The 22,170-nt window shown below is 39.9% G+C and overlaps 1 protein-coding gene across 1 annotated transcript in view; it reads right to left on the bottom strand.

Annotated features, from left to right (window-relative positions):
* Positions 1-22,170, bottom strand: part of ATP7A (ATPase copper transporting alpha) — a 36,006-nt gene that overhangs the window by 11,062 nt on the left and 2,774 nt on the right. Inside the window, exons 3-12 of the mRNA XM_072431819.1 lie at positions 12,665-13,142; positions 10,987-11,730; positions 8,805-8,924; positions 8,072-8,235; positions 5,757-5,918; positions 4,307-4,383; positions 2,827-3,049; positions 1,881-2,114; positions 662-753; positions 102-229 (exon numbers count right to left, since the gene is read on the bottom strand). Of these exons, the coding sequence (XP_072287920.1) occupies positions 102-229; positions 662-753; positions 1,881-2,114; positions 2,827-3,049; positions 4,307-4,383; positions 5,757-5,918; positions 8,072-8,235; positions 8,805-8,924; positions 10,987-11,730; positions 12,665-13,142 (2,422 nt within the window). The remainder of the gene's footprint in view (positions 1-101; positions 230-661; positions 754-1,880; positions 2,115-2,826; positions 3,050-4,306; positions 4,384-5,756; positions 5,919-8,071; positions 8,236-8,804; positions 8,925-10,986; positions 11,731-12,664; positions 13,143-22,170) is intronic.

Here is a 22,170-nt window from a genome sequence, read left to right as displayed (position 1 = left end):
TCTGATATTGTTACATAGTCAGGAAATGTCAGTAAAAGGGTTTTTGATCAGAGATCTATCTCTATACTGGTAACGAGACAGAAGAAAATCAGTATGATCACCTGTGATCAGAGATTCATCCACCATAGAATGACCTTCAATCACCCGTCCATCCACAGGAAACTTTCCGCCAGGTGTCACCTTCACAATATCTCCTCGCTGAACCAACTCCACATCCACCTGCACTTCACTGCCAAAAACAAGAATTATTTCAGCCTTTACAGACTATGCAGTGAAAAGACAAAACAAAATGAAAACTGTGCATTTATATATATTCCATCCCAGTGATCTCCCTGGCGCCTTTCAGTAATCACCCGGCTGTTTTTGGGTGGTTATTAAGAAGTTGGTTCACAATACAGGGGCTGCCACCTGCCTACAATTTTTTCCCATCCGGCTCATACATTTTCTGTGTTGAACACTGCATCATAATATTTGTTAGTGTCCCTGACAATACAATTTAAATTGTCCTTAGGTAAATCAAAACACAAGAGAGTAAGAAAAATTTGTATTTCACTTTGGTACAGCTATTATAAATAAACACATTTCATTAAATACAATTGAAAATACTTTTAAGTAAAATATAGTAATGATATAAAATAATAATAACAACAATATATTTTACCTGAGAATAGAATTGTCCGGTCCTAATGTGACAATTGTGGCTTCTGTTGCTTGTAGGGAGATCAGACGTGAGAGAGCTTCTGATGTTTTGCTCTGAAAACATGTAAAGAAATGTAAATTCCTAAATTGTGTCCATTTTCTTCATGAGATGTACCAGCACTATTAACACTGCTATGATTACCAGAACTGTTCTTGTAGTGTCTAAGGCAACTCCATATTTCAAGGTACACGAATGTGTCTGTGAAAAGAGCCTTAGGAATTTATTGTGTCCTGTATTTCTGCTCCCAATATAATTAACCAAAACATACAGACATCCTACAGATGGATTGAAAACTTCAGTACGTTTAATAAAAATGTCCTAGTCAGGTTCTAAAGAAAAGCAACCAAAGGCTCCTCTCTTGTGTCATACCACCCCTCCATTGCAGGCTCCGTTAGTCTTTTTAGCATTTGACACTTCCAGAAGTGTCAGATGCTTGTGCCGCACAATGCATTCTGGTTCATTTTTCTGTGTCCTACCTCACTGTTACTTCTGAGAATGGTGAGGTGGTAGGAAACAAGGGACAACAGATGAGGGTATAATATCTCTTCTATTACAGGGAATAGAGGGGTGAAAGGCGAAACAATATGGAACACCAGAGAGATGGTTACAACTCATCTTCTATTATGGAGACAAAAAGGGGGTATCATACTTTTTTTTCATTTTTTGTTTTACAGGGATTGGTGGGGTCACTGAAGACTAAAGTATAATAGATCTCTTAATACAGAGAATGGTGGTGAGGTAAAAGTCAAGGGACACTGGATACTGAAGTATAATTGCCTTCATTTTACAGGGTCTGGTGGGTAGGTAAAAGACAGGGGACACTGAAGATGGAAGTTTAACACCTTTGCTACTACAGAGAACGAGAGGCGGTGGAAGACATGGGACAAGAGAGAAGCCATTTTGATACTTCTCATATTACAAGGAACAAAGGGAAGCAGATACCATGGGATAAAGGATAGTGGATTATTTCCTTGCCTACTTTCATGTAAATATATCTATGTTTCCATTATGCGTGTTCTGTCACACAACAGAGGCAACAGGGCAAAGGAATGGGGTCTCTTTAAAGAAAGACATCTGCACTGGGCTCATGTTCAAGACACCTATTAAAACAAATTATAATTTTAAAAAATAAAGTGAAATTCTTTTTGGGACTCTGTTCACACCCGGACTTGTTTCATACCTTGGCAACATGTTCCAGCCACCGTCCCAGAGCAATGAAGACAAAGAGCATTGGTGGAGTATCAAAGAAAGTAATTGGGTTCGCTTTGGCTTTTTCATACATGGCAACCAGAAGAACAACCAACGAATAAACAAAAGCAATGGAGGTGGCCAGGACAATTAGGACATCCATATTTGCTGTTTTATGCTTCAGAGCCTTGTATGCTTGAATGTAGAAGTACCAGCCTCCTAAAAACTAAGAAAGCACCAACATTTACTGAATGAGGACATATAAATAACACACAGTATATGGGGCTGACAGAAGTCACAGCTATATTATGATTCCCTTTATATAAAAGAAAACAGATCCGACTACATTTAAAGACATCACTCTACATGTTGTGTCTGATGCCAGAAATCCAAGGACAGACGCTGTGAAACCTTTCTGATACAATAGATATCTGATTACTATAAATATTGGATCTGCTTTTAAGAATCCAAAGCCTTTCATTTTATATAACAACATATCCATTATCCTAATATTTGTTTTATGCTCACATGCTGCAGGCCAAACAGGATTCTCGCATGGCTGAATCTCAAGATATCTCTCAGATTCCACCTGATGCACAAAGCATTAACTATGCTCATTAAAGGTTCAAGGAAACTGAAGGGGGAAAGCAATACGTCATAGCAGACAGCAATCTGTTCTGTGTACGGTTTTATTTGGCAAATAATGATAATGGCAGCAGTAAAGAGGAAGTACAGCAGGCAGAAAGCACGCAGAAACATTTTTACTTTTGCCTTTACTAAACATTATGTACAGTGTTTTGCACAATGTTCACTGCTGTATCTATAAATGGAGCAGAGAGGTCACCCTAGGACAGGACTACAGAAGTTCCTTTACTGATCTCCATATCATGGGGCAGAGCTGTCCAATAATGATGCTTCCTTTGCTTGTGGTCACTTACCTGTACAGGTATACACAACAGGAGGGACAGCAGGTTCATGATGGAAAGGCCTGGCAGTATCTGATACTCCAGAACCATGTTAGGAGCAAATGTAGTTATGTCATCCATGCTCTTATTGTGGTGGTGAAGATTCATTTGATGATCATCCATGAACATCATGTAGATCATTAATCCCATCACAGGAATGCAGAAAATCAAACTAATCAAAAATGATCGTTTCCACCTTGAAAAACAGAAAAATTAAATCTGGTTATTTTGCTTTTACTATGGCAACAGCTGTGATTTGGTTTTACAATGGCAAGCTGTATTTAGATTTTTCATATCTGGGATGTTTATTTCTCTAGTGGTTGAACTTCATGGACTTGTGTCTTTTTTACACCTAACCTACTATGTAACTATGAGACATACAGTAAAATAAAGGTAAAATATAAAAATCCAGAACCCACTTTAACCAATCCGAATAAACTTTTCTGTGATCTGCAGTGAATGAAAATTCAATTAATGTATAGACCTGAAGGCACTGCTGCCTAAGATTACCATAAGAGAACAGTAGTCATAGGAAATGGGGAGACTAGGGAGGTCACAAGGAAGGCTCACGTGGTAGCTGTGTCTCACAGAACAGAACAAGTCAAAAATTTGAGGAAGGACAAAATTGCAAACAGGAATGACTGACCTAATGCACAGTCTCAGCTAACCCCTTATAGAGGCAGCTCATCACACACACATGATCATGAATTAGGAAATCTGAGACCAGAAGTGATCATATGATTGAAGTGTTAGAACACCCTGGGGGGATCCCTAATACCCAGTTAAGTTCGGCCATCAGCATGAATTCTTCTATTTATAACTAAGATGTTACTGCATTCTAAGGAGGATAACCAACAAAAAGTCTGTATGACCCAGGTAATGTCTATGTGCTGGACTGTTTTACAAAGCTTGTGCAGAATTTATTCTCTGCAGAGGAAGTACATAAAGACCAAAAACAAATATAAATTTAATAAGGAAAATTGTGAAGAAGTAAAAAAACAAATGAGTACGGGTGCCTACTGACTCATGGCAGAATGATGCAGATAACAGCACTTACCCGTACTGATTATAAACCAACAGAGAAAATCAAAAGAGGAAATGGCTTGTACATCATGTGACTAGCAAGGATATAAAGATATACATAATAAAGACACAAAGCTGACAGAGATACTCCTAAAATATATACCCAGGACATAAAGAAACATACAATCTTTCTACTAATATGCCAGCACTTTTTTAGCCCAGCACTGTAAGCAATCCTAGCAACAGAAAAATGTTGAAACATTAAAAAAAACTGATACTGTAGGCTTTTCTTTCAACACACTGTGGGGGGACTCAGTACAACCCCTGGCAGTAGTTATTAGGAAGGATTACTATACAGTACATTCATAAGACCGAGCATAAAAAAGTAAGTGGATTAGAAGGTGCTCCAAGTAAGTACAGGATCACTTACCTCTGTATCTCCACCCTGTGATCCAAGTGGCTGGCTGATCGATCTTTTTTAACTAAAGATGTACTGAACCCCAAATCCTAAAATAAAGCGAGAATTTAAACTTACTACAAAGAGCCAGTTAACATATCAAATTTATGGTGGTTATATGAAAACTGACAGCATAATTACAGCTATTGTGCCGGAAATATGTTTATATGGTAATTGCCATGACTGGATAGTGGTCACTTTTCTTTCTAAAGCTTAAACTAGGCAAAGTAAGCAGCTTTTTGCACAAGTGGAATCCTAAAGCCATTGTACCTAACTTTCCCACAGGACCTTCTGCTACCAGGATAACTGCACAGGTTTCATCATCCACAAGATGGCACTGAGCACCTATGGCAGCAAATGTTAACACCTGACATTAATATCACCGGGATCTGGGACTTGTATTATCCATGTTATTATTTGGGAATTACATGATTCATATACCTTGTAGGACTGTGTGCACGTTTGTCTAGGTGTGAACATTTAGAACTAAGAGTCCTGATTGCAGGGAATTAATTTATTGGTAAGAGGGTCTGTCTTTTATTTTGTTATATAATGCAACATAATAAAGAATTGATAAAGATTTAATCTTCCACTGCTATTTTTACGTAAATATAATTACTCCCATAAGCCCTGAAGAAATAGTATCCCCTGGGACACACGGTCAATTTTAATGATTTTAACAGATAAAATATCACATTCCTGACTACTAAACATTACCACGATATTCTGTTACTCCATAAAACAACAACAACAGCCCGGCTATATGAGACAAAACATGACACATGATAAAACCAGCAGCCCTATGGGAGGAAAATGGTAGCTTCACATGGTCTTTCACACGGAAGTTGTATTCCTTAGGGTTTGGCTGCGTTGTGGGGGGGGGTATCACGGGAACACGTGGAAGGTATGTTCTTTGGGGTTTGGCTGTGATGTGGGGGGTATCACGGGAACACATGGAAGGTATGTTCTTTAGGGTTTGGCTGTGATGTGCGGGATTATCACAGGAACACATGGAAGGTATTGTTCTTAAGGGTTTGGATGCGATGTGCGGGATTATCATGGGAACACATGGAAGGTATGTTCTTTGGGGTTTGGGTGCGATGTGGGGGGTATCATGGGTACACATTGAAGATATGCTCATTAGGGTTTGGGTGCGATGTGGTGGGGGGGGGGGGGGGGGTATCACAGGAACACATGAAAAGAACACTCTTTAAGGTTTGGCTGCGATGTAGGGCGGTGGTATCACAGGAACACATAGAAGATATGTTCTTTAGGGTTTGGCTGCGCTGTGGGGGATTATCACAGGAACTCATGCACGGTATGTTGATGTCACCTACATTGCAGCGGTCTAAGCTTAAGTTAGTCACAGCCAATGGTCTTTACAATTGTATTTTCCATAAAGCTCAGACAAAGCAACACTCACATTAATAACCTTCATGAGGTCTCGCGGTCCAATGATCTCTGGATCAAATTTAATGTGAGCTTTATTGGTGGCAAGTGCAACAGAGCTGTACAAAACACCTTTCGTTTTCATCAAACAGGACTCTATTTTATGTACACAGGATGCACACGTCATTCCTCGAACCTGTCAACACATAAATACAGGTGAGTTAGCTAAATAATCAATAAACACAGGAAAGATCTAAAACTATAAGAACAAAGTCTAAGCATGACCTATACATCCACAAGGGCGGCAGGATCACCTAACAACCACCCCTCAATAATACTGAATATACATAATACAGGTCATACACATAGCAGTGACTGCCTGCATTGCATCAAGGGAGTTCAAGGTTCCCGATCAGACTCCGCTGTGACATGGTGGGATGGAGGTGCTTACACAGCAAGATAAATGTAAACCTTCTGCAGAGGATAAGGAGCTTTCATGCCCACAAACACTATAAAGATCATTTTAATTCAAAGAATGATATATAATAATATATAAAGGATTATAATGTATATACTGAGGTGTGGTTATAAGAAGGTCGCTATAGGCAAAGTTATCAGAAACCTTGCTTAGCAGGGCTCCACTTTAAATGCGTCAGATGATGTGTTGAATTATAGGACATTTAATGAACCCATTGTGTTATCAGACAGCTGGGTCACAGCCAGATCTGTCCAAGAAGTTGGTTCATATTTTACATACTTTGGGTTATAAAAAAAGCAGAGCACATATGACCCATAAACCTATATATATATATATATATATATATATATATATATATATATATATATATATATATAAATAAATAACACTTCTACAACACACTAATGATACAATGAAATGGGAAGTAACAAACTTATAATCTAATGTGTAACACTTCCTTAAAGTTTAGAAGTTGGCAGCAAGGTCATTACTGATTGTTCAGGTATTTGCAGTTATAGGGTGAAGTCGCCATGTCCCCTGCTGCTGATGGTGACTACAAGCGGCCATTTCTACACACATCACTCACACACGGTCTACTGTTGTCACCATGAGAGAATACCACCCTAACGACTCCCATGCAAGAACTTGCTGCAAAGAAACTGAAAATCAACAACATTGAGACTGGACAAAAGAAGGGAAAAAATGAAAAGAATAAATTTATCTTTAACAACCTCAAGTATTTATTATACAGGATGCATGAAGCAAACCAAATGTCACCCACACAGGATTTACATTTACTGTATTGGATATACTGTAAATGGTGAAGGCAGGCAGATCGGGCACCCCAGTGGAATCCTCAATCTAAGAAGTAAACAGTATTAAACATGCAGAAAGGTTTTTTTTAGTTTCTGATCCAGCTGGTTTAGTTAGAATGGATTTATTTAGGATAATGAGACCACTCCATATCTCCCCTGCTATTGTGTGATACTTCCCCCAACTCTTAGATTGTAAGCTCTTTGGGGCAGGGTCCTCACCTCCTCCTGTGTCACTGTCTATCATTTACAACCCATATTTAATTAATTAACAGAGCTTCGAAATATGTTAGCACTATATAAATACTGCTTAATAATATTATTGTACAATGTTGTATTTGTAGAGTTGGAGTACCACTTTAAGCTGTGGTGTGCACACTACTTGTGAAAAGCTGGACCCACCAGCAGTGGCTTTGTCTGAACACGTTAAGCAGGTCAGGTAGATGTTCTGCCCAGACACACCCAGAGTTATTTCCTTCTCATACTTCCTCCTCACTTGTTTGATTTGGCTCATTTCTAATAACTTATCGCTGGAGTTCCTTTATTGACTGGGAATACATTGTTAGGATTATATGATTTATGATATGTGAGACATTTAGAGCTTTACAACTCGCACACAGCAGTCGCTACAGGAAGGTGAGGAAGAACAATCTGTACAATTCAGGGCCCCTCATTCATTCAATGTAAAATGAGTGAAAAATGTTTCAGTGAAGGGTAAGTATGAATAGAAATGTCTAAGGAAGAAGCAGGGGGACAGATTCAACTGTACCATGTATTAGGAGAGGGGATCTGCTTGTTCCAGCTTAAGGTTTAAATGATTTCACATTCACCGGACATTGGTTGCCAGTAGGCTAAATGTCCCCATACATTATTTTAATCCCATACATACATTATTTTAATGACATAACTATTAATAAATTGAGTTACGATAAAACGTGAGGTAAGATTTCAGTGAATGCTGTTAGATCTGTTTTAACATTTTTGCCCGTTATCCCGGAGATACTTTCTGCGTGTATGTCACATACTGGATGGGTGTACAGTTCTGTAAAGTCATCTCACCACAAGTTCCAGCACTCCATCTCCTTCATCGCAGTTCTCTAACACAGTGGCTTCAAATCCCAGCTCCTGAATGAGCTCGGCAATGGTGGAGGGTTGTATGACTTCAGCATTGTACCTGACCTCCGCCTTCCCTGCCATCAGAGCAACCAGAATGGAATATATGCCTGAAAGAAAGTATGATAGGATTGTGATAACTGCTACACATATCATACTGAACACCAATCACATTATTATCAATATTTATGGCGACTTTTATCTCTGACCTAGGAGCAGCGTCCATGTCATCTAATATTAACCATGCTATCTCATCCCAGAGACTCCATGCCTGGCTTTCAGATGCAGACATAGAACATGCTACATACAAGAAGCATACAAGCCATGAAATAACTAAGGACGACTTAGGACAAACTGATATAAGTTCATGACTTCCCTGGGGCTTTAAGGCAGTCTTCTGCTTCATTTGGGGGCAACAAGGTGACCAAGTTGCGTTGCTTAATGGTAAGGTCACTAACCTGAATATAAAGTGAATAATTTGAGAATTGTCTAACAAAATGACAAATTCTATAGTAGCTAAAATACCACCCGTACACAGGACAGGAGCTATAGGAAATAAGATTAGAAATATTTCTGATCTGCATGAATGCATAAATATCCGGTCCAACACAACATTAAGGCAATGTTTGGCTTTAGGAAAGCGAAGAATAATAAGTAGGAAGTGATAAGATGAACAGACCGTCCTCCCTGCGGAGATTTCTCTCTATGTTGGCTACACAGGAAGCACATGTCATTCCGGAGACCTGAATAAAACACTTGCTGGTGGTGCTGCTTTCCTTCTTACTGTTCACAGGCGTCTCTGAGGAAATAAATATATGAAAATTAATTCACATATAAATGAAGGACAAAGTATCATCAATTGGGATTTTATCTAAATATCATAAATGATTGGCTTCACAAATTAAATAAATTCCACAAATCCTTTGACTTTAATATAACAATGGTGAAGTGTGTGCCGTAGCTGGGACCACGTGAGGTGGCTTCACATGGGACATCATATCCAGGGTTTATGGTCGGGTTATCTTTCTACATATAGCATGGAATGAACCTTCAGGGCAAGCTGGCCAAACTTTCTCCAGCAGCAGCAAAGTTCCTGAATGTAGCACATTTCCCTCCCTTGTTTGCACTCACTTTGGTCACTTTTTGTTGGATTTCATGATCACCAGGATAGAGAAGGTGGATCTACCCAGCAGAAGATACACATTAAAGCCCCATGTTTACATATGATGGGGGGTGACATTCCCACAGTAAGTGGGATCCTTGGCTTCCCTACGATTTCATGGGTTGCCACCTTTTCCTGGGGAACAATGACAGAAACGGAGTTGTAAGGTGAGTATTTCCCACTTATATTTCTTCCAGGTTCTGATGAGCAGCTTAAGTCTGTTGGTGGAGGTGGGTCATTTTACACGATACAATTAGGAAAGTGTACATAAATGAGTCCAGACTGATGCAGAATCTGGGAAAGTCATTCAGCCGGTATACAGAGAGCTCAGGAATTACACTTTTCAGCAACCACCCAGCTGTTTTTGGGTGGTTACTGAAGAGTTGGGTCACAATTCATGGGCTTCCACCCGCCTACAATTTCTTCCCACCCGGCTTCAAAACATTTCTGGGTTAAGCACTGACAGGGTCTGTAGTCTCTCTATTCAGCCCAGAAAACACATGTCATGTATGTAACTTTTACTTATGGCTGTGGTCATGCAGCTCCAGTCTCAGGCAAATTACAGAAATATAATAAATATCACTAATAAATATACAGGTCATCACATTATATAATAATAATTTTGCTGATGGAGCTCGTGTTCCTTGTGTTGGCACATTGCTAAAGCACAAACAGGAAATTAACTGTATAAGGAACAGAAATCTGCTAACAAGGAACAATATGCACCTTGTGTGCTGAAATGTTCAGCCAAATTTTAACCTGTTCATTGCCAACCTACAACACACTATACAGAAATCCAGCTTAGTCACGTGTTGCTGGCATTTACTTCTCTTTTACATTTCAGTTGGATTCCTCGTACCCTATACAGGGGTCACATGCAGATGTGACACAATGTTAAAGTCAGAGCACCTCTTGAATCTGTGTAAACCAGGGGTCTGCAACCTGCGGCTCCGGAGCCTTCTTGTTGTGGCTCCCTTCGGCTGCCGCGGGGAGATCTCTGATGGGGGATCCCCTTCCTCCCAAGACACTGCGGAGGAGGGGGATGGCATCGTCAGAACATAAAGAACTCTGCCCATCAAAATAATCTACCCTGTTAGGTTAGAAGCCTCCAGCTAATGTAACAGGATGATAGGTTAGAAGCTGGAGGCTTCTAGGGGCATAGTTCAGCGTTTAATTCATTTCAAAGTAGGCCTACACATGCACACTTGTTGTAACAGGTAAAATAAAAAAATATTAAAACTTTTAAAAGTTTATAAACTGTGTTATGTTTTGCGGCTCCAGACTATTTTTCTTTAGTGGAAGAGGGGGCAAAATGGCTCTTTTGATAGTAAAGGTTGCTGACCCCTGGTGTAAACTTAAAATATCATTATGGAGACTCCTTTATACAATTTTGCTTTGTCCCTCTGAAGTAAAATCTTATTTGCCAGGCAAAATGACCCAACAGGCAGACATTTCAGATTGTCATGAATTACATTTTTCTGATACATATTAGGACACATTTATGAAGAACAGAGGGTCCCCAAACATGGACCAGCAAGGAATATTTTACTGAAACCCGTAGATTTAATAAAATAATTAAATTGTCTTGAGAATGACTAAATAATCAATCTGAAGTAGTACTGGTTCATCTGCTGTAATCAGGGTGGATGATGGTAATGTATAGACTGGACCTTTGCTATGGGAAGATGGGGTCACTTACCAGCTAGAGAGGCATCAAATCCCATGTCCTCAATAGCATCTCGGATGGCCTCCTGAGTGGTCATTGAGGGGTCATATTCCACAGTCCCATTATTCTCGGCCAGTGAGACCTGAATGGATCTCACGCCGGGCTTCTGTGAGATTAAACCTTCTATAGACTGGACACACGAATTGCAGGTCATGCCTTGAATGTTTATTACGGTGAACTTGGATGGATTCTCCCGATTTGTCCTCGTGGATGATGTTTTATCCAGAGAAATGACTCCGGATATTCTCTGGCCGCTGGGTGGCTGGATATATTCCAGACCATTACAAAGACTTACTTTAAATGTCCCTGGCGACAATGCTTCTATAGCACTGCACAGTGCATCTGAACTTGTGAGATTTGGATTATAGTTTATTACTGCTGATTTCTTCTCCAATGACACTTCTACATTGGAAACCCCAGGATAAGAGGCCATGTTGCTTTCAATGTTTATAACACATGATTTGCAGTGCATGCCATCTATTTGGAAGACAGCTCTTGTTAGGTCTGTATGCGGCTTTGGTCTTGGCTGTGAGGTGTCCCCGTTGCCATTAATCTGTGCATTTGTCAGTCGGCCAATGTCGATCATTCCCAGTTTTGCAGGCGGTTTGCTCTTAATCGTTGCCACAAAACCTGCTTCTTCGATTTGGTTCCTGATCTCTGCAGGTGTGATGAGGTGAGACTGGTAGAGGATATGAGCCTCCTGGGTATCCAGAGACACTGGAGATAAAGAAAGATCCATCGGTTTCCATTAGACACGTCACTTTTTTTTTTATTATGACATCTAGGCATAACACAAAACTACCCCCAACTTTCCTTCCCCCCCCCCCCATATCATGTCATTTTATCTTTGTTTTTACAACCTATGACATCATCACTGGACTTTTAAACTTCCTTAAAGGGCAGCTGCTGGGATATCTAAAAATATAGACAGACCCTGGAACTACAGTACACCTCCCTACACCCCATTATTATAAACAGTGTGTGGGTAGACTCTTAGGAGTGAAGGTAGCGGGATTTTCCTGGAAAATATACTCATGTATGCATAAAAACAATGGAGTTCCATGAGGGCTTATCAATAGGTCTGAGTAATGTTAAGCGTTGCCAAGCCTGATTTGGGTCAAGAGAGAAAAGAAGGAAAAGAAGAGCAGGCTTTTTATAGCAAAGCGTAGAGTGCAATTTAATTGAATATACTGTGTTCAAAATAAGTTCAACTAAACACAATTTTAGGTTTTTAAGTAAGTAATTTTAAGTAAATTACAAACTAGACTTTTTAGTGTTTAAACGTGCTCTCCTTTTCCTTCTTTTCTCTTATGTATTCATATGTAGGGGGTCAGAGAGATGGATGGAGTTCTGTAGTCCAGCAGAGGGCTGATACTTCTTGGGTTGTCACCTCAGTACAGGGGACCATGACGTTCCCAGTTAGATCTACAGAACTCGGTGAAAAAAAAGCACAAGAAACTGAACAACCTACAGTCATGCTGCACTAACCCACAGACCAGGGAATCCCCCTTTAATAACATTTATAAAATCTGCTGAGTTTTAACTCCTATCACCTAAATTCAGTTTTATTATTGAATGCTATTCACCCAAATCAGATTAGTGTTAGTTTGGATGCTCAGCTGAGTCTGAGCTCCAGCTGCTTCTAGATTACCTTTTATACGTTTGACTCCGTTCAGTTTGCCGATTTTGCCCTCGATGGTACTGGTACAGGAATGACACGTCATGCCTTCCACCTTCATCTTCACCATGTCGTCCCCATTCTGTGAAGATTGATTGTCTACAGGCGATCCTTTCCTGGGGCTCCTGGCTTCGAGGCTCAGTGCTGGAATCCTCAGAATCATGATGTCAGCATTAATAAGTGAGGGTATAAAAGTCACGCTGAGCACTGTGCCCTCTGCGGAGGATTGGGCATCCAGAACCCCTTTGAGTGCCAGCAGCTCAGTGCAGATCGGTTGTGCCGCCTGATCCTGTGACAGGTGAAGAGTCAGAACGTCTGTGGGTGCAGATTGAGGATGCAGAGTGACGGGAGCAGACACAAAGCCCATATCCTCAATGGCTTCCTGGAGTGTGCTTGGCATCTGGAGACTAGGATCATAAATAATTGTAGCATTCCTGCCTTCCAAAGACACCTGAAATGTAAGAAGATATAATGAAGCCAAACAGGAAGCTATGTGGTGGCCACAATCCTGGGGATTAATTCCGGACAACTGACTGCCAAGACATACAGTAACGTTAGAGGAGAAGTAAACATTTGGTGTGCCACTTCATATTAAAATAACAACCATCACTTTTATTGTTATCCTTTGTTGCATCCGAGTGCTGCTGTATCTCCGGCATCCTTCTTAGCAGCCATTATCCACATGCACCAGGGGCATGGCAGTCTTCAGGGCGGATTTCATAACAGTGACAACAACAGAACATGACACTAATAGGCAATAAAATACTTTTGGCAAAATCACTCATTACAAACCTAAAAACCCGTGGAAGGAAAGATACTGGTGAACACTGACTACAACTTCCATAATTCCAGCAACCTACAATGGCAATGTGAAGGGGTCACAACAATGGCTGACACCTAAAGGGGAAATACCCTGCCGAGTACAGAGGTGTAACTGTAATGTGGTGATTGTATTATATACAGAGATTTGTAGAAGAATCAAACAGATGTCAAAAAAACAAAGTAATACTATATCTGTAAACCCGGACTCTAACCCATCCTAACCCACTGACATAGCCCTTAGCTCTACCTAACCCTGGCCCAGACTTAACCCAGTGACATACCCCTAACCCACTGTGTTACTGCAATCATAAACTTTACCTTACCCTGGCCCAGACTTAACCCACTGACATACCCCTAACCCACTGAGTTACCCCAACCATAAACTATACCTTACCCTGGCCCAGACTTAACCCAGTGACATACCCCTAACCCACTGTGTTACCGCAATCATAAACTTTACCTTACCCTGGCCCATACTTAACCCACTGACATACCCTAACCCACTGAGTTACCCCAACCATAAACTATACCTAACCCTGGCCCATACTTAACCCACTCAGTTACCCCAATCATAAACTTTACCTTACCCTGGCCCATACTTAACCCAGTGACATACCCCTAACCCACTGAGTTACCCCAACCATAAACTTTACCTTACCCTGGCCCATATCCCTAACCCACTGAGTTAGCTCCAATCATAAGCTATACCTTACCCTGGCCCATACTTAACCCAGTGACATATCCCTAACCCACTGAGTTACCCCAACCATAAACTATACCTAACCCTGCCCCATACTTAACCCAGTGACATACCCCTAACCCACTGAGTTACCCCAAACATACCCCTAACCCACTGAGTTACCCCAACCATAAACTATACCTAACCCTGCCCCATACTTAACCCAGTGACATACCCCTAACCCACTGAGTTAGCTCCAATCATAAGCTATACCTTACCCTGGCCCATACTTAACCCACTGACATACCCCTAACCCACTGAGTTACCCCAATCATAAACTTTACCTTACCATGGCCCACACTTAACCCAGTGACATACCTCTAACCCACCAAGATAACCCTAACCCTTAGCTAGACCTGTTGTTGGAAACAATATTTTGAAACCATTAAGAAGTATCCTAACCTGAGCTGTGGAGTTGGTATATTTTTCCTGATTCCAGGTACATAATATTTCCTTTAGCAATAATAAGAACCCTGATGGTGTCCCATTCTGAAACCATAACCATACACATTGAAGTTATCGGTCTACAATCTCATCCTGGAAGCCCATTTCAATCCTGATGACCCCATTTAATAATTTGTTGCTGATCAGAGACTCTAATTTCCAAGTTTTTTAGTATGATAACCTTTCTCCCCCCACAAATCAAAAGGAACACAATGCAGCTTGAAGAGTGTCAGAGGGCAGGTGAGATGTGTGAATTCATATAGCGAGACGCCACAGGTTTGCTGTAACAATTCCCCCACCAATAAATTGGGACAATGCTGGGACAATACCTGGGCAGTCCGCAGGCCTTTGTGGGATTTTATTGGCGACTGGAGCCAATGCAGGACTTTCCTTCAGTGTCTGAGCAGCAGAAGAGTGAAAAGGAGGTGAATATATACAGCTAGAGGGGGATTTGAGGTGTCCCGAATATTTAAAGGACAGGTTGACTGAGCCAAGCCGCACCACTCACTTCTTTGTGCCCATAGCGCCAATGAGAAGTGCAGGCAGCACACAAAACTCAATTCCAACCAGCGGCACACAAAAAAAGACAACTTTGCTGCCACTTCACCTTCTGTATGAGACGAACAAATTGTTCCAGGAAAGACTTATCAGAGGGAACAAAGCAATCAGAACATTCAACTCTAATCTAATCCATTTCTCCACCCCACCTGTAACCCGAGGGGTAAATCTTCCTATAATCTAATCCCAGCCTGAGATTTCTTGTCACGCCCTGAGGGGGAAATCATCTTCCAATTACCATCCACACACACAAACCGTCTGGACACGGCTCATCCAATTATAACCAAACCAGACATTAAAGTGACGCAGGACAGCGGCCTGGAAACAGCCCGGGGACAATGTGACGATAAAAGACCACAAATACAGAAGACAAACGGAAGAAAGTAAACTCAATCAATTTATATGAAGTAACAAGGTGCCACATCCCAAATTATCATAGGTAAAAAAGAAGAAATATTACAGAGAGATTTTCATCAGGATAAAAAACAAATATGTTTTATTAGTCATCATACAATAAAAATATTACATATGGAATATTAGAGAACTTCATTCCTTTTGTCCCTCCTAAATTAGTGATTACCCACATGACCAAAATGGGTCCTCACTCCGGGGAGATATTGCAGATTCTTTCTGTACGCGTTTCACAGAAACAAATCTGCTTCATCAGGCGTCATGGAAGTAAGTATTCTACTTACCAAAATAATATATGGGTTATAAATCGGCAACCAACATAACTAACATATCACCAACATATACCAAAACAAAGACAGAAAACAATATTACCTCAAAGTATAAACCCTCAAAGTGCTGCATCAAAAAAGAGATAACAAATTATTATTGTGAAATGTTCGCTTATTCCACAACTCACATTACTTTTACCCTATTGGTGCAAATTCTATAATATGTTCACAAAAGGTGATTTATAGCATATTACCTAAAATGAAGCCAATGTATCTATTGATTTACCAAAGGGGATAAAGCCCATATCAACTCCAACACCAAAATAGGTTTTATATTATATGAATTACAATCCAGCTCTATAGCAGAGTTTCAAAACGACATATGAATAGTAACAATTAAACAGCAACGGTCTATCAATGATTTAATTAATTTCATTTATATTTCAAATTATTTCTTATTGTTATTATTAAGTTAAGTTCTTCCTATGGAAAAAAAAAACTGGTAAAGAAAAAGTTTAAGGGAAAGTACATCATTCAATCCTAGGTGCTCAATAGCATTTAAATCAAATATCCATTGAGTTTTGCGTTGTAACAATTGTTTTCCTGTATCATCCCCTCTGGGGTCAGCATGAATGTGGTCCAAGGCAATGAACCTTAATGAATTTAAGTCAAACAGCCGTTTCAATCCAATATGGAGATTCCTGCAACACACTTATATGTCACTACAATGTTCAAACAATCTTTTGCTTTGTTTTACTGTTATTTCTCGGCATGTTTGCGAAGGTCTCCATGATAATTTTTATTTCTGGCTAGCCTGGATTTTAGCTAATTACTTTGTTTGGGCATTGTTTGTTGTGTTTTTTACCTGCATACGCTATGTGTCTTTTGTTTATCACTTGTACTGTCTTGGTTATATTGCTGTTTTTGTAAAAAACAAAAATTTTATTAAAAATATTGAAATACAATATGGAGATTCCAAGGAGTAACAATCTTTCCATTTGCAATCAAGTACATATGCTTATATATGCGTTTTCTGAGTTGTCTTTGTTTTTCCTATGTAATAACAGCCACAGTTGCAAAAAGAAAGATAAATCACAGCTGTAGTTGCACAATTCACAAAATGTTTGATCCTCTAAGTAACACGAGGTCATAGAGCCCTGAAATGTATTATCTCGGTCCTCATAAATCCATTGACACTATTTACAACTATTTTATCTGAATGTGCCAAACTGACTACATGGATCTCTCTTATCCTTGGAGAAATGTCTTTTAACCAATTTATCTTTTATTGATGATGCTTTTTTATTGAGGTTTGTCAGAGATAAATTGAATAATTGTAGGGTCATAGGTAAGTATTGGCCAGTATTTAGAACAAATCTTTCTCACTGTTCCATGTTCCCTTTTATATTCAGTGATGAAACAGATAGTTTGCTTCTTGCTAGGTTTTCTTTTTGAAAACAATAGTTTATGTCTTTAGACTGTAATGTTTAATGAGCTTTCTTCAAAGTCTTTTTTTACTGTATCCCTTTTTTACTGTATTTCCCCCTTTTTCAAGTTCCTTTGCTTGTAAATTGAAATCCTCATCGGAGCAATTCCTCTTCACCCTCAAATATTGAGAGAAGGGGATGCTTCGAATAAGGGGGGGATGTGCAGTACTCGCAAACAAAATAGCATTCCCTGCTGTTGCTTTATGATAAAGGGAGGAAATTAGTTTATTGTCAATGTATATACGGATGTTAATATCCAAAAAGAAAATTTCTGCATGGCCATAATCCATGGTAAATTTTAAGTTATAGCTAGCCATTATGTTGTTTCTCTTCAAAAAAAGGAAAAGTTTTAGTTCCTATCCATATCATAATGGGAATTGCTTATGTATCTTCTGCATATAAGGATATAGTGAAGGTTCATAGACAATGAAGCGTGTGAAAACAAGTCTCTCTCCCAGCCACCAAGATAGAGATTGGCATATGTGGGAGCGCACCAAGTGGCCATGGCAAATCCCTGTTTCTGCAAGTACACCTTCATCAAAAGTAAATATGTTTCTTAAAATAAATTCCAACAAACCAAGATAAATTCTGCACAGTGCTAAACCGTTTGATCTCTCTCAAATTTTAAGTATCATTAGGAATACATGAATATAGAGCATCATTATCGATAGTCGCCAAAATAAAATCAGAAGGAATAGTAAGATCATCTATTAGTTTTAATGGTTCTAGTCCGTCCTTGAAATAGGATAAACTGTACATATGTGGACGTAAAAACAGATCAACAAGCCTACTAGCATTGTTTGATAGATTTTCTATTCCAGAAAGTATGGGACACCCGGGGAGATTTCTTATATCTCTATGAATCTTGGGCAGTGCATAGAAAGTCGCCAATTTAGGATCGGGGACAAGTAAAAATTCATTGGTGTCTCTATCTATAATCCCATTCTGACAAGATTCAAGGAGAGAGTGTTATGTTCTTTAGTAAAGGTACATATGACCTCCGACAAGATTGGTCTATAACAAGGGTGCCCAACCTATGGCCCGCGGGCCACATCCTGCCCGCAGAGCTGCCAGATCTGGCCCTCTCTTCATTCCCACTCTACTGGTTGTCTTGCAGCAGATGAGGCGTGCCTCTCCTATGTACCTCTATGACAGTGATCGCCAACCTTTTTGGACTGGCGGACAACTAAATTTACCAGCTCCTGACAGCGCATGCGAGCCGGATATCACCAAAGGGGAAGAAACATCCCCCATACTGAAGTCATGATGCCAGAACCCACCCACTCTCCCATCGTAGGTCTGAGCCAACTCGCTCACTTCCCTGAGCCTGCGTTACCTACGGGGAACATGGTCCACGGCTCTGGCCAGTGTGTCCCTCCAACTTGGTCCTTCTCCTGACCCTGCTTGGGGACCACCAATATTTTTTGCTGCCCTATGAGATTGTGCTGCCAGGTGAGGGAGAGAGAAGGCGTGTCCTATAGACCTGTCAATCAGCTGCCCCCCGCCCACCTTGTACTGGGAGATAATCCCAGCATGAGAGCTGTGTCCATGCTCCTGTCATTATCCCCATGTATAAACCTGCATATCTCCTACACAGAGTGTCATACTCCCTGAGAGCTGTTACTAAACCCAATTTCAGCCCCCTAAACATAAAAATCACAAGCATAAAATCCTAATAACAATCAGAGATAATTTCACATTAGGGGAGCTATTTCAAGACCAGAGTTCCCAGATTGAGTTTACATGATAGGGACCCCCGGGGGCCACTTTCATGGCAATGATCATTAGGGTACCGTCATACTCTGTTCTGTGGTGCCCCAAATATATACTCGTTCATTCATTAAACTTTAAGACTAGCCTTTAGACTGGCGGTGAGTTTGCGGTGCAGTTACCCCTTCCTAATGCCATGGAACCCTGCCTAGGGGGAGACGCTCAGTACCGCTCACTGACGCCTGGAGACAAATTTGCAGACGGACTGAGCGGCTGGTGGGGTCCCTGTTACACATAGATGACCACTTACATTCTGTGACCCTCAATTTCTCTGGAACAGAGGCATGTTGGCATCTGGATATGTGGGAGCCAGTAGGAAACTCCTTATCCCCCCCCAATAAAGTGTTATACCGAATATATAATTCTACCTTGTCACACATAGCTATCCTCTTACTCTCTATGAATCCAAATTTCTCTATAAGAAAAGGGAAATTTAATTGCAAGTGCAGGACTCTTATGGCTAACTCCCCCTTACGTTTCATCACTACAGCGTCATCACAATATACCAAAAACTATACCTGTCATACTGAGCTACCCTGTCACATATCTGGCTACTTACCTTCTGCGAACCCTAATTTCTCAGGAACGGGGATCTGTAGAGGCCTGTGGTTGTAGCAGTAAGAATATGTACCCCTTGGCTATCAGTCACATGAATTGCATTTCTCTGGAAGTATACATTGCAGACATTTTGGGGTACAAGGAAGGTTAGCAGCCCCCTATAACTGACAGGGCGCATGGTACCGTGTAATTTCTGCTCTGTGGTACAGGAATGGTGAGCGGGGAACAATGTATGACCAGCCGGCACTGTATGATAGCTCTAATTTTGTATCTTTCAATATTAAAATGAGAATCAATGGGTTAGTGCAGGAAATCTTGATTTATCATCCCTTTTATTTGGTGCATGTACGTTACAATAACTAGAAACATTTCAATTTATTTTTATTTTAAACTTAAAATATTCTAGATTTAAACATCTTTAATGTTTGTTTGCATTGTGACCCGCAAGTTTTATATTAATGTCATCAGTGGCCCCCAAATGAAGAAAGGTTGGGCACACTGGTTTATACCATTCTCGGTTGTTTAATATTTTGTAACAGATCTTTTTATATTGCTCATTATCCAGTACTACCACATTGCCTCTTATCAGCCTGTTTATTAGTGATTGATTCATTGTTTTGTGGTCATTGTAATGCCTGTTTATGTTTCTTAGATAAATTATTGGGATATCTCATATTCAATTCCATTTTTTTGACTTCTTTTGTCACCTGAGTTACAAACGCCAATATTAGTGGATAGGAGTGAAAATTTGGAAATTTGATTTTTTCTTAACATCTGTTTTTTGCAATAATGTTAGGAAGTATATATTGTGGGATCATATCTGGGGGTCCCAATCACCTCTCTATCCTCAAGTTCTACTTCTGTATCATTTTCTTGTAAAAGTTCAATAAGATCCTTTAGAACCTGAAAATCAATGGCAGTAAAAGATTTGAATCCTTCAGGCTTTAATAACTGTATTATTATACAGGGTTTTGCAAACAGTAATAGATATAATATAAAACCTAATTTGGAGTTGATATGGGCTTTATCCCCTTTGGTAAATCAATGGACACATTGGCTTCATTGTAAGTAATGTGCTATAAATGACCTTTTGTGAACATATTATAGAATTTGCACCAATAGGGTAAAAGTAATGTGAGTTGTGGAATAAGCAAACATTTCACAATAATAATTTATGTTATCTCTTTTTGATGCAGCACTAATATTTGGGCATCAAGATGTGAATAAATGTATTACTGAATTATAAATGTGAGCACTTGCAGCTAAACCTGGTTATCTTTGTCTATTGATGTGATCGCTTTCTCCCTTTACCAGCCATTGGTTTGTTGTGCTGCTGTGACGCAGGGTTTACAGCCTTTGAGGTAATATTGATTTCTGTCTTTGTTTTGGTATATGTTGGTGATATATTAGCTATGTTGGTTGCCGATTTATAACCCATATATTATTTTGGTATGTAGGATACTTACTTCCATGACGCCTGATGAAGCAGATTTGTTTCTGTGAAACTCGTACAGAAAGAATCTGCAATATCTCCCCGGAGTGAGGACCCATTTTGGTTATGTGGGTAATCACTGATTTAGGAGGGACAAAAGGAATGAAGTTCTCTAATATTCCATATGTAATGTTTTTATTGTATGATGACTAATAAAACATATTTGTTTTTTTATCCTGATGCTGTTCACTTATGCCACTTAAAAATCTCTCTTTATTATTTCTCCTTTTTTACAAATTCAGACATCATGCAATCTGCTCATCTGACAAATAACGAATCAGAATGTGGAAGAGGAGAATACCACACAAAATAAAACCGATTGTAAAGTTTTTTTCTAACTGCACACAATGATCCTGATTTAATAAAGCTCTTCAAGGCTGGAGAGGCAACACTTTCCAGCACACCTGGAATGGATTTCTTCAAAGTCACTTGCTATTTGTTAGCAAAGGTTTTCAATCCATTCCAGGTTTGCTGGATCACCCAGCTTCACTGATGAAAGTGTATCCTCTCCAGTCTTGGAGAGCTTTAATAAATCAGGCAAACTGAATGATCAGCAAACACACAGGGTCACCCTGCAAAGACTGCGGCCGGGTACATCTAGTGGGGAAGTGATTCTGTTTATTCCAGGCGTATACACAATGTTTACTGGACATACAATGACTTGTAGATATTTCCAGCAAACCAATGTAAATATGACACATGGCTGCAAACTGTAATGAACAAATTCCACTATTTCCTAAAAGCAACAGCCGCATGGCACGTCTCAGGATGGAGGGGTGAATGGTGACAATGGTGGCCTGTATAATAAGTGATGAAATGGTTACTTATAGTCACATGTGATAGGGTGACAACGCAGGAACACAATAGGGAAACAGATACAGAGCACTGTCACCCCTGAACATGGACCTATATGGCAGGATCACCAAGGC

Source organism: Pyxicephalus adspersus, chromosome Z, assembly GCF_032062135.1.
Source record: "Pyxicephalus adspersus chromosome Z, UCB_Pads_2.0, whole genome shotgun sequence".
NCBI lineage: Eukaryota > Metazoa > Chordata > Amphibia > Anura > Pyxicephalidae > Pyxicephalus > Pyxicephalus adspersus.
Note: the sequence above shows the minus strand (reverse complement) of the source record. Positions and strands in the feature narration are given on the sequence as shown.